Here is a 12,870-nt window from a genome sequence, read left to right on the forward strand (position 1 = left end):
AATAATTTTATGATATATCAAGTCTCATATAGCTACGAACTATATTGAAAGATGCCATTTTTGTAGAAAATATTGAACGATACTTTTCGAGAAAATATGGAATGATACTTAAGTGATTTGAATGGAACAATACTTGGCCGTCCAAGAAAGGCAATTAGAGAAAGACAAACATAGACAACACAAATCTCAGAATTAAATACCAGGTTGAATATTCTCTAGAAGATATTTTGAAAAGGCATAATGAGGACGTGTTCATGCTTTAGTTTCTTACTACCTATTGTGGAGGTACAAATTAAAAAGTAAATGTGTCATGAAACTTTTCTTACATTAGCTATAGAAATTAAAATTATTACACTTTTATTGGGCATAGATGGTTTTACAGAGTGCCACTATTTTATTATGCATTTTCTAGACTATCTAAAATCTAATCTAAAGTGATAATTATATAGATCTTTACGAATCTAGCCGCGCAAATGCGCAGGTCACTCCACTAGTTAATGCAACACTCCAGGTCCATCTCAGAGACGATTGCATGCCAGTGACGGGATCGTGTAAACAACTTTTTCCTCGGCCTTTTCCGACACCGTACCCATTATTTCAATATATCATAGTGCACTTTGAAACCCATATGTTAATGCTTACAACTTTTTTTTTGCGAGTGAATGCTTACCACAAAGGCACAATATCTATGCATACAACAATAGTGATTGCAATCTGACAAGTAGGTAATCAAGCATACATCCAACGGACACTGCAGTCTTATATAGCATGATCCCGATTAAACTTGTTTTTGCGCAAGTGATGGGACAAGAATGAGATTTTCCTTGCGACCCATTGTCACGCCGAAGGACTCTGTCATATTGATTTTTACTGTTCCTGCAGGTAGATCCCAGTTGAAGTGGTACATGAGGTTTGCCAACATTATCTCAACAGTGGCCATTCCAAAGTTCATACCTGGGCACACCCTTCGCCCAGTGCCAAAAGGCAAAAAATGAAAATTGCTTCCCTTGAAGTCATGAATCATAGTGCTTCCAACATTTTCCATGAAGCGCTCGGGCATGAACTCCTCTGCGCTCTCCCAGTAGGCAGGGTCCCTTGATAGAGCCCATCCATTGATGATCACACGGGTACCAGATGGTATGGTGTATCCCTCTATGTCGCAGTCGGCCGTGGAGAGGTGGGGCACGAAGAGCGGCACAGGACTGTGTAGCCGGAGCGTCTCTTTGATAACACCCTTGAGGTAGATCATGCCATTCAGATCCTCTTCTGTAACCATTTCCTTCCCCTCTGCTACGCTCCTCACCTCAGCTTGGAGCTTGGTCATCACCTCTGGATTTTGGATTAGCTCAGCCATTGCACAATCCAGCATTATGAATGATGTGTCTGTCCCACCTATGAACATGTCCTGCGAAAATAGAGACCACAATTTTTACATGTCAATATATTAGTTATGTTTAATTTTATCTGTATCTAAATATGCGGTTATTTATAAGTATGACATGCATACCACCAACACCGCCTTGATGTTTTCTCTGGTGAGGTTGTACTCTTGTTGAATGGAGAGCAACACATCGATGAAATCTGTCTCTCCGCCTTGGTTGATTTCATAGTCCAACGTTGTGTTCTTGGCGTGGTTGTTGATGAAGGGCGACTCTACGGGCGGCGGCCGCGCGACCCCGACGCCACCAATTCTGCCGGAGCCACCGCCGCCGGCGGACGGGGCAGGATTGGGGGCCAACGGGAAGGGGAGATCCTCAGCGCCGCTCCACCCGGTTGTCACGTCCCGCGGAGCAGATCTTCCGCCACCGCCGCCTCTGCGACTTTCGCCGGATCTACCCGATGAGGGGCGGCCGACGTCGGTGGCGGCGCCCAATCTTCTTCCTTCCACGTTGTCCAGCCCGGATCCCTCGACGGCAGATCGGAATTGGGAGTTTTTGAATCATTCGAAATGGTACGTGCGTTTTCAGGATGATAGAATGGCGGGGCGATGGATCAATGGCCTGATCTACTCGCATCCGTCCCGTTGGATGACGATCCGTGACGAAGGAGACATATTGGCCGGACGACATCTCAACGTTGGCGAAGATATTGCGATTGCTAAGAGTTTTATTATCGATTTTTTCCATATCGAGGTTCTTGAGTGTGTGCAGGCACCCATAGAATGTGATGAGCAAATTGAGGTCATCGATCTTACGAAGGACGCCGAGGAACCCAAGCCTACGCAGTGGGTTGGGGGACGTTTTTGGATTCTAGCTGATGAAGATGAAGACAATGATGATCTGCCAGAAGCGACGGTTCGGTCACCATCTTCACTAGGTGTGGCTACATCTACCTCGGGGTCTAAATCTACGGTGAGTAGTAAGAAATCGTGTTCGTTGGGTACTCCGGTTCCTTCGCAGAAGTCGAAGGTGAAACCATGGAGGGGACCGTTGCCTAAGAACGGGCCGTCGGCCATCGCTTTGTCCGATTTCTTCCGTCCCAAGTGCTGGACGAGAGTGACTCGACAAAAGAAGAAAAGTGGTTGTATGGTGTCACAGCGATCGCCGGCGGTGGCCATGCCGTGTGACATTCGGTCGGCCAGATCTGAGCGTTTGAATGATCTATTGGGCTCAGTTGGGCTGCCTGTGGGTGCCTGCGACGTGGGATTGGTCAGTACTGGGCTAGAGGCCCAGGGGGCTGGCCAGGCAAGCGACGCAGCGGGTGCGGGCGACGTGCATGAGGAGGCCTCAGTTCGGTCGCCCCTGCATGCACGTTCTCCCTCTCCCCCTCCGCCTGTTTCTGCTAGGGTTCGGCGCCGCAGGCGAGTTGGTTTCCCATCCGCCTCCTCGTGCCGATTTTCCCTGCGTTTTGCCGGAATCGACCGGCGCCCGCCACCTGTTTCGCGTCGGCTGGCCATGCCGCCCAAACCGCCTCCGCCGCGGGTGCCGCCGGTGGTGAGGAACCAGACCGGGGCCGCGGGCGGCTCGGCCACGCCGGCTGCGGGTGCTGCTGCGCCGGGCCCTGCTCGTGCGGCACCTCCGCCCCGGGCGGTTCCACCGCCGCCTCGGGGGGCGCCTCCTCCGCCGCCGGCTAGGGCCTTGCCTCCGCCGCCTCAGCAGCCTAGGGCTGATCCACCGCCGCCTAGGGCTGAGCCGCAGCCAAACCAAAGGCCATGGCCGCGGAAAATGGCGGGCGGCCGCGGTGGCCCTGGCCAAGGCTCGCTCGGCCGTGGGGCGGGTGCGTCAGCGGGAGATGATTGGAATCCTCCGCGCGGTCAGTGGGACGATGATGGGTATGACGCTTACGGTGCTGGGCTGCATCGGGGTTCTTCGTCGTCCGACGGTGGCCGTGGATATGCTTGGACGGACAATGACAATGCCAACCGGGGTTTTCAGGGGCCGCCCGGTAACTTTGTGGAGGGGGCGGTCGCCCCTAATAACCGCTCTTTCAAGGGCCGTTTCTGCGAAGGTCGGGGCGGGAACAGGCGAAACTACCAGCCTCGGCATCCGAAGACTACGGTTGAGACGGAGGTGGTGCCCGACGGGGGATCGGTGCTACCGCAGGTGGCGGTGGAGACGGTTCAGGCCCTGGCTGAGGTCACGTTGCCGGAGCCCATGCAGACTGGTGATTCTGCTTCTGAGCAGGGTACGGATAAATCAGAGGCTGACAAGGTGTCCAAGTGGGCGGCAAAGAAGAAGAAGCTCACTTGTTTCCGCTGTGGTGACGGGGAGACTTTATGGCTAAATGCACTGCGAAATTATGTGACCTATGCCGGAAACCTAAACATACCGCTGCTGAGTGTCCTCTTATGCTTGGGCCTAAGCCTACTGTTCAGATTTACGGGGTCTGCTGCTCGGAGTTGATATTCTTTGAGTCTTCCAGTGTGGCACCTTTGGCACCAGCGGTAGAGACCTCTTTCCCCGGGGTGGTGAAGGTAGTTCATGGACCGTTGACCGAGGCGCAAATTATTCAGCAGCTGCGGGAACTCGCTCCGGGTAATTTTCAGTGGTCCTTGCTCAAGCTAAATGATACATCCTACAAAGTTGATTTCCCATCTAAGGAGGATCAGATGCGAATCCTCAAGTTCGGTATGAGCAGGGTCACCGGCACTAGTTTTGTGTTGCAGTTTGATGAGTGGAAAAAGAAGGAGCCGCAGGGCACGCCGTTGCGGCAGATTTGGGTTCGTTTCTCCGGGGCGCCATCTGATCCCCTGGACAACTTTTTGGTGACGTGGGTGGAGCTTGGGGTCTTTGATTGGCAAGACAGGGCAGGTGGATATGCCCTTCACTCGGGCTAACGGGGTGGCGCGTTTACTTGCCAGTGTTGCTAATATTGAGTTCTTGCCGAACGTGGTGCCTTGGACTTATGAAGGTGTGCTGTATCAGCTAGACGTTCAGTATGAGGATCCTAATTTGTTCGATGATTTTGAGGATGATAATCCTATGGACACGTCTGAGGGAGGAGGTGCCCCGGGGAACCAGGATGATTCGGCTAAGGGTGATGATGACAAGGCCAAGGAGCCGTCGGGCCCGTCGGATTCTAGTGACATTGCTCCTGTCCGGTCATCTGGTGCGGCTCCGACGTCCACCTTGCAGCTTGGGTCCTTGGGACCGTTCTCTGCTCCGCCTCAGCTTCGGGGTGCCGGTCCGGGTTCCATGGATCCTGTGGTGCCCAGTTGTGCGTCGGCGGTACTTGAGTTGGGAGATACCAAGGAGCAGGTGGCCCTTCCCACGTCTCCTACCTCTCCTATGATCACCGTGGATGGAGCTGCGTTTGTGCCTATGGCTAGAGGTGACGGGCAGGAGGCCCGGTCCTCTCAGGTGCTGACGCCGACGGCGCCCACGGCGGGTTCGGCGTTCCTCTTCACGTCACCGCGCGCGTGCGGAGGTGTGGCCGTGCAGGAGGCCGCCGTCACACCATGCCCCGTTGCGGAGGGAGGGGCGGTTGGCGCGGCCGTCTCACCGGCTACCTCTTCGGAGCACCGCGCGAGGGTTTCCCCGGTCCCTGCTATCGGCGGGTCACCCGTGGACAGGCCGCAGGAGTCGTCGTCGTTCTGTTCTTCTGCCCCGGTGGCTTCGGCCCGGGGCGCCGCTGTTGGGGGACAGGCAGGAGGCCTTTCCCCTTGTAGAGCTTCACGCAAGGAGGTCATCGCCTTTGGCGGTATCCCGGATCCTGTCTCCCAGGGGAGGCGGATCAGCGGAAGGCTGCAGGAGCAGCCTAAGGTTGATGACATGCAGGTGAGGTGTGCCATGAGGGCTGCCAAGTTGCGTGACGTCGAGATCTCCACTGGTATGTCTGTCAATAAGTCGAATTCCATTTTGCATTTTACCGATGATGAAATTATTCATAATGCAAATCAAATAGGAGTTTCACTTGGTAATAATGATTTTGAGATATCTAGGTCGGTTAACGACATTCTTGATTTGGAAGCTGAACAAGCGGTAGATATGATTCGTCACATTGCTGCCGTTAAACCTATGAACGACTCGGAGATCGATGCGCTTGGGGTTAGGGTTCTTGATGGCTTGTGTGCCGATCTGGACCCTGCGTTACCTGAGACGGAGGAGGACGAGGGGTGTACCAATCCTGAGGCGTCTCTTCATGTAGATGAGCCCTTGGTGATTGAAGCAGAGAATGAGGGTGGTGATCAGGCTGATGGTCACATTAAGCCAAAATGGACTTGGAAACGGAAGGTTTATCCAGTCTCGCCAGCGCGTAGGAGTGCTAGGATCCGTACCGCCAAAAAATTTCATGATGAACTATGAGAGGCATTTTCTGGAATAGCAGAGGTCTTAGAGACTTGGCTAAAAGAAGGTTTCTAGCGGATGCTTCTCTTGAACATCATTTGGATTTTGTTGCATTGTCTGAGACTGGAAGAAGCAACTTCACTCCACAATTTCTTACCACTTTGTCCGGGGGGGTTGATTTTGAATGGCATTGCCTCCCCCCTCGAGGAAGATCCGGTGGGGTTTTACTTGGGGTTAAGTGCGAAACTTTGGAAGTTCAGAGTGTAGTTATGGGGGAGTTTGCTGTCAAGTTTCGAGTTAGAACTAAGGCAGATGGGTTTGATTGGGCTTTGGTGGCGGTTTACGGAGCTGCACAACCAGAGCTCAAGCCAGATTTTTTGGCGGATCTGGTTCACATTTGCAGTAATGAGCAGCTCCCTCTCTTAGTGGGGAGGGGATTCAACATCATCCAAAGAAAAGAGGAAAAGAATAATGACAATTTTGACGGCAGATGGTCGTTTATGTTCAACACTATTATTGAAAGCTTGGATCTCAGAGAGGTAGAGCTATCGGGTAGGAAGTTCACTTGGGCTAATTCATTACCGGTTCCGACGTTTGAGAAACTTGACCGTGTTCTAGCTAGTGTCGAATGGGAACAGAAGTTTCCTTTGGTAACTGTGCAGGCATTGACACGAGGTGTCTCTGATCACACACCGTTACTAGTCGACTCGGGCGTTCAAACATTCGTGGGCAACAAGAACATCTTCTCGTTTGAACTTGCCTGGTTTGAAAGAGAAGGGTTCCTCGAGTTGTTAGCTCGGGAGTGGGCTAATGACTCAGGAGGAAGGACACCTATCGAGCGATGGCAATGCAAGATTCATCATCTCCAAAGGTTCCTTCGTGGATGGGCTAAACACACACATGGTATTTATAAGGCGGAGAAGGAGAGACTTCTTCTACTTATTCAAAACCTTGAAGTTAAAGCAGAAACTTCTATCTTGGATTCCTGTGAGTTGGAAACGAAGATAGAGGCGGAGATGCGACTTAAAAAGCTTCTTCGCGAGGAAGAATTGAAGTGGGCGTTGCGAGCTAAGGTTCGCAAAATAGTACAAGGCGAGGATAATACTCAATTCTTTCATATGATTGCTAATGGGAAGCATCGTAAAAAAAGAATTTTCCAACTAGAACAAGACGAAGGGACGATAGTTGGTCAAGATAATCTGGAAGTCTACATTACCAATTATTATAAGCAGTTGTTTGGTCCCCCGGAAGAGAATTTTGTATCGTTAGATGAGTCTAGGGTTGAGGATGTTCCTCAACTTGAGACTGATGAGAATGAGATCTTGACTGCTCCTTTCTCAGAGAAAGAGGTGTTTGAGGCCATTGCACAAATGGAGAATAATAAGGCTCCAGGACCAGATGGGTTTCCGGCGGAGTTCCATAAAAAGTGCTGGCATTTTATTAAGGGAGATTTGATGCCCATGTTTCAGGAGTTTTTTTAGGGACAACTTCAGTTGTTTAAGCTGAATTTTGGAACGATAACTCTTCTTCCTAAGAAGACAGAGGCTGTTCGCATTGAGCAGTTCAGGCCTATATGTCTACTTAATGTGAGTTTCAAAATCTTCACCAAGGTCGGGACGAACAGACTAACGCAGATTGCGCACTCTGTAGTTCATCCGTCCTAGACTGTTTTCATGCCTGATAGAAATATCCTTGAAGGAGTTGTTGTCTTGCATGAGACGCTCCATGAGATCCACTCAAAAAAGCTTGATGGCGTAGTTTTTAAAGTGGATTTTGAAAAAGCATATGATAAAGTAAAAATGGCCTTTCCTTCAACAAGCTTTGCGTATGAAAGGTTTTGATCCGACCTGGAGAAAACAGATTGATTTCTTCACGCAAAAAGGGAGTGTAGGGATTAAAGTGAATGACGACATTGGACACTATTTCCGGACACACAAGGGGCTAAGGCGAGGAGACCCAATGTCACCGATCCTGTTCAACATAGTGGCTGATATGCTGACTATTTTAATAGGACGGGCAAAAGATGCAGGGCAGGTAGGTGGCCTGGTTCCACATCTAGTTGACGGAGGGATTTCCATTCTTCAGTATGCTGATGATACTATCATCTTTATGGAGCACGACTTGGCGAAAGCAAGAAACATGAAGCTGTTGTTATGCTTATTTGAACAACTGTCCGAGCTCAAAATTAACTTCCACAAGAGCGAATTGTTTTGCTTCAGAAGAGCTAATGATGACCAGGAGGCGTATAAACAATTGTTCGGCTGTGAATTGGGCTCATTACTGTTTACGTACTTAGGTATACCCATTCATCATCGTAAGTTGACTAACATCGAGTGGAAATGCATCGAGGATCGTTTTGAAAAGAAACGGAGCTGTTGGAAAGGGAAGCTCATGTCATACGGTGGACGGTTGATTCTGATTAATTCGGTCCTTACCAGTATGCTTATGTTTCTCCTATCCTTTTTCCAGGTGCCGGTGGGTGTCAGGAAAAGATTAGACTTCTATCGATCTCGATTCTTTTGGCAGAGTGATGAGCTTAAACGAAAGTATAGGCTTGCTAAGTGGGATATACTCTGTAGGCCGAAGGACCAAGGGGGTCTAGGTATTGAAAATCTAGAAGTCAAAAACATATGTCTCCTTAGCAAGTGGCTATTTAAACTTTCGTCTGAGACGGAGGCTACTTGGGCACAGATTCTGCGTAATAAGTATCTTTATGCTAAAACCTTGGCCCAGGTGAATGTGAGGCCTTTCGACTCACCTTTTTGGAAGGGTTTGATGAGAGTTAAACAACTCTTTTTCAACAAGACAAAATTTGTTGTCGGGAATGGAGCTACTACGAGGTTGTGGGAGGATACGTGGCTTGGGGAGACCCCCCTGCACTTCAATATCCTACTTTGTACAACATTGTGCGACGTAGAGAAGCCTACGTTGCAACTGTTTTACAATCCACTCCCCTCAATATTAGTTTTCGGAGGACGTTAGTTGGAAATCGTTGGGAGGTCTGGCTTCATCTTGTAAGACGTTTAATGGAAGTCCAGCTATCCCAGCAGCCAGATCAGTTGTATTGGAAATTTACTAAGAATGGTGTGTTCTCGGTCAAATCCATGTATCTGGATGTCATTAACTCTAGCGTCATCCCTTCCTCGATACACGTTTGGAAAGTAAAGGTACCCTTACGAATCAAAGTGTTTGTGGTTTGTGCATAAACAAGTCATTCTGACTAAAGATAACCTGGCAAAACGCAACTGGGTGGGTTCTTCTAGGTGTAGTTTTTGCGATCATAACGAAAACATCAAACACCTCTTTCTTGATTGTCCGTTGGCTAAGATTCTTTGGCGGTCGATTCATATTGCATTTAATATTAATCAGCCCACCTCTATCAACATGTTATTTGTAACATGGCTTGATGGGGTTGATTCTGATACTGCGAGACACATTCGTGTTGGCGTTTGTGCTTTATTTTGGACAATATGGAACTGCAGAAATGATTTAGTTTTTAACAGATCAACAAACATTCACTTTTTGCAGGTTATCTTCAGGGCCACGGTGTTCATTCATATGTGGTCGCTACTCACTTCGACGGAGGCCAGGGAGCGTTTGGTTACTGCGTCTACTGGATGGGAGATGGTAGCTCGGAATATTTTCAACCGGTTTGAATGGCGGTCATGTAATAGGATAGGCATGTAGTGCTCCTATTTTATTTGCCAGCCGGTTGTGGCTTTGGGTTTTAGCTCTTATGAGCTTTTGTTTCTGTTCGCACCTCGATACTTGGAGACTTTGTTGCTGGATTTCCTTTTAATAATTTGAGCCGTATGCATCTTTCTGATGCAGAGGCCGGGGTAAACCCCCTTTTCAAAGAAAAAACAAGTCATCCCATTTCTTCTTTATTCTCTCCGCCCTAGCACACACCATCCTTCTTACCACGTCCAGCCTTGCAAACTTGGGGAAGTAGTCCTCCAGGTTGAACCCACCTATGAGCATGGAGCTAGTCTCTACCAGCTCGCGGAACAACTCGCTTCGACCGCCGCCTCTAAAGGACTTGCCCGACACAGCATGGCAAACAATATCAGCGGTGAACGAGCTAAGCAGCTTACTAAGGTCCACTGCAGCGCTCCTGGCGGCTGCCTCGCGGATCCTCATCTGAGCATGTTGTACCGGTCGATCATCTTGCCATGGATGAGTGGATGATCAATAGGGATCATTGTATACCATGAATTAAAAAAATTCATATGAAAAAAAAAGTCAACACTACTTGGATCTCGGTAACCACCAGCAGGTTTGTTAGTAGTGGCCACAATATATCAACCCCAGCCGGAGTCAAACTTCTTCTCTATATTTGATGGTTAATATATTCAAAACTCGTTATTAGTTTGCCCTGGAAAAAATACTTTCACAATATAATTTTTTTCTGTCCATATTAATAGAAATATCTTGTTCCTAGGACACTAGGAGAACGCCCGTGGGTTGCTACGGGCTGCAATCACTGGTGGAAAAAGGGCCTTTGGTCGCGGTTCGCAACTGCCATTAGTCGCGGTTGCGCAACCGCGACCAAACAGGCGCGACTAAAGGCCCCCCCCCCCCCTTAGTCGCGGTTGCTTAAGAACCGCGACTAAAGGCCCGTCCACGTGGGCGCCAGGCGGCCGTCGGGGCGGAGGACCTTTAGTCGCGGTTCTTCTGGCCAACCGCGACTAAAGGCCGCCGCAGGTTTAGGGTTTTAGCCCCCCCTAAACCTGTTTTCTGTTTAATTTGTATTGTTTTATTTCTTTTGTGCTTTATTTTAATTTTGAAGGAGTTTCACATATTCTACGGTACTACATATATGCATATGAATGTACAATTTCAAACAAATTTGAAATTAGAACTAAAAAAAATTCAAGAGGAATATACAATATATATTCAATATCATCGGATGACCATATACAATTTTGAACAAGTTTCCATACATAATTTAATGCATATAAAGTTCTACGTCCTCGTAATGGTGTTCTCCTTTAGGATGGAGGACTTCCCTCCTGAACCATCCAGCTAGTTCCTCTTGAAGTGGTCGGAAGCGAGCTTCTGGACTAAGCATCATCCGGAGGTTATTCCTGTGAGCATTGGTATCACTCGGAACCCGCCGCTCAGAGGTGTATCTCCGGATCATCTCACAGACATAGTATGCACATAGATTGGTCCCCGCTGGCTGAATATCCTCACCATTCTTAGCCTTTGACCTTTTGAATTCTAGCTCTTTTTTGAATTCACCGACCTTTGTATCTACGAACCGTCTCCAAACCCTACGAGGCAAAGAAAATTAAATGAACAAGAGAGTTATTAGTTACTTGATATTAGGAAATGAACGAAATAGGCCGATCGATATAGAGCGCAAATGAATGAAAATAATTACTTCTGCAGCATTCTTCTCATGCCGCCCCAAAGCTTTGGATCCTTATTCAGAGAGTCGTGGACGAGACATTCTGAGGTGTCAACTTTAATTACTAGCAGAATCCAGTGGAACCTGCGGACACGATACATGCAAAGTACGTCATGCATAACTCATCGATTAGCCGGCCACATACCATGCATGGAGTAAACAAAAGAGAATGTGCTCAAGACAGAAACACTCACCCAAAATGGTAAGGAAATAGAATATCACTTTTGAGTTCCTACTTTGTAAGAAACTGCCACAGGTCTGCCTCCATGTCGGCGGGGTGATGCTCCAACACATATCCATTAACGATGTGTGGGTCAATGAACCCAACATCATGGATGTTCCTTACTCTGCATTCCTTAATCTTCATTCTGCATGTATAATAGTGGACATAACAATATAGTTAGGACATATATATAGTGCAGGAAATATGAATGAGATGGGGTAGAAATAAATCACTTACAGAACGTAGCAACTGATGATAGATTTGTCGAGCTCGCGCAGATTGAAAAGCTGGAACAATTCACTCAGATGAATTTGTACATAGTAATGTTTGAAGTGATGCTCATATCTAACTTCCGCATAAATATATTCTTTGGCGTTTTTATTTTTTATGTAACCCTTGTACCATTTCAGCAGACCTTTCATTTGTGGAGGTAGATCCTCTTCCTGCGCAGGCTCGACGAGAGGCCCATTCTTCACATATGTAATTACTACCTCCTTCACTGGCGCCTCATCAAGGCCTAACAGTTCACGAAGAGTAATACCTAAGTTGGCCGCTTGTTCTCTGGCACTCGTTACAGTCAATCCATGTGCTGCCGCAGCTGCTATGATATCGGGGTCATCCGGACCGGCGACTTTCACTATAAGCGGGGCAATCGATTGTTTACTTTGTTCCCCGAGCTGGGCAACTCGTTTCCCGCTTTTTTTACTTTCTAATTCCGTTTTCTCGGCCTCCTCCAAGGCTTTGTTCTTCTGGTTCTCCGCCCGCTCTTTCTTCTCCTTCAACATGAGTGCCTGCCTACGAAGTTCACGTGCATAGTCGTTAGGCAGATTCTTCGCGGCTTGGGACGGTGTGCTCAAAAATGACTTAGCCCACTTCTTTTGCTCATCAGAAAATACTGGCTTGGGCTCGGGCTCTCTTTTATTCTTGCAGTCCGCCTTCCATTTCTCATGATCAGCAGCCGCGGCCGCGGCAGTTTCCTCGGCACTACGTTCCCAAGGCCTTGTGGGGAGAGGCTTCAGTGATGGCTCCGGTACCTTTGTGGTCTTAGGTACATAAGGGTCCGGGTTAATAATCCAGGACTGCTTCTGCTTCTTTGCCGGAGGTGGATTGGGGGGCGGCGTCTGATCACCCGCCGGACGAGGACTGGGGGGCGGTGTCTGATCACCCGCCGGACGTTGTGGACTGGGGGGCGTCGGCTGACGTGACGGAGGTGTAGGTGAACCGCCACCACCGTAGGGGGGTGGACTTGTTGTCCTTGGCGCCTCGCCTGGAAACTTGATAAACTTCTTTTGCCATAGAATGAAATGGCGCTTGACATCTCCAAGTCTTTTCTCCCCTTCAGGTGTAGCAATGTCAATCTCCAGGTCCTCAAACCCTTGGACTATGTCCTCCACCGTGACACGAGCATAGCCATCTTGAATGGGGTTGTTGTGGTGGAGTGCTCCAGGTAAACATGGTAAAGCACTGCCGATGGCTACCTTCATGGACATGTTCCCGATAGGATAATA

General features: G+C 48.7%; 1 protein-coding gene across 1 annotated transcript in view; it reads right to left on the reverse strand.

The window, feature by feature from the left end:
- Positions 1-778: 778 nt before the first annotated feature.
- LOC119320575 (indole-2-monooxygenase-like) overlaps positions 779-12,870 on the reverse strand; it is a 21,881-nt gene continuing 9,789 nt past the window's right edge. The window contains exons 2-5 of the mRNA XM_037594624.1: positions 9,592-9,892; positions 3,474-3,477; positions 1,508-1,651; positions 779-1,405 (exon numbers count right to left, since the gene is read on the reverse strand). Coding sequence (XP_037450521.1) covers positions 779-1,405; positions 1,508-1,651; positions 3,474-3,477; positions 9,592-9,892 — 1,076 coding nt within the window. The remainder of the gene's footprint in view (positions 1,406-1,507; positions 1,652-3,473; positions 3,478-9,591; positions 9,893-12,870) is intronic.

The sequence above is a fragment of the Triticum dicoccoides genome, chromosome 6B (assembly GCF_002162155.2).
Source record: "Triticum dicoccoides isolate Atlit2015 ecotype Zavitan chromosome 6B, WEW_v2.0, whole genome shotgun sequence".
Lineage (NCBI taxonomy): Eukaryota > Viridiplantae > Streptophyta > Magnoliopsida > Poales > Poaceae > Triticum > Triticum dicoccoides.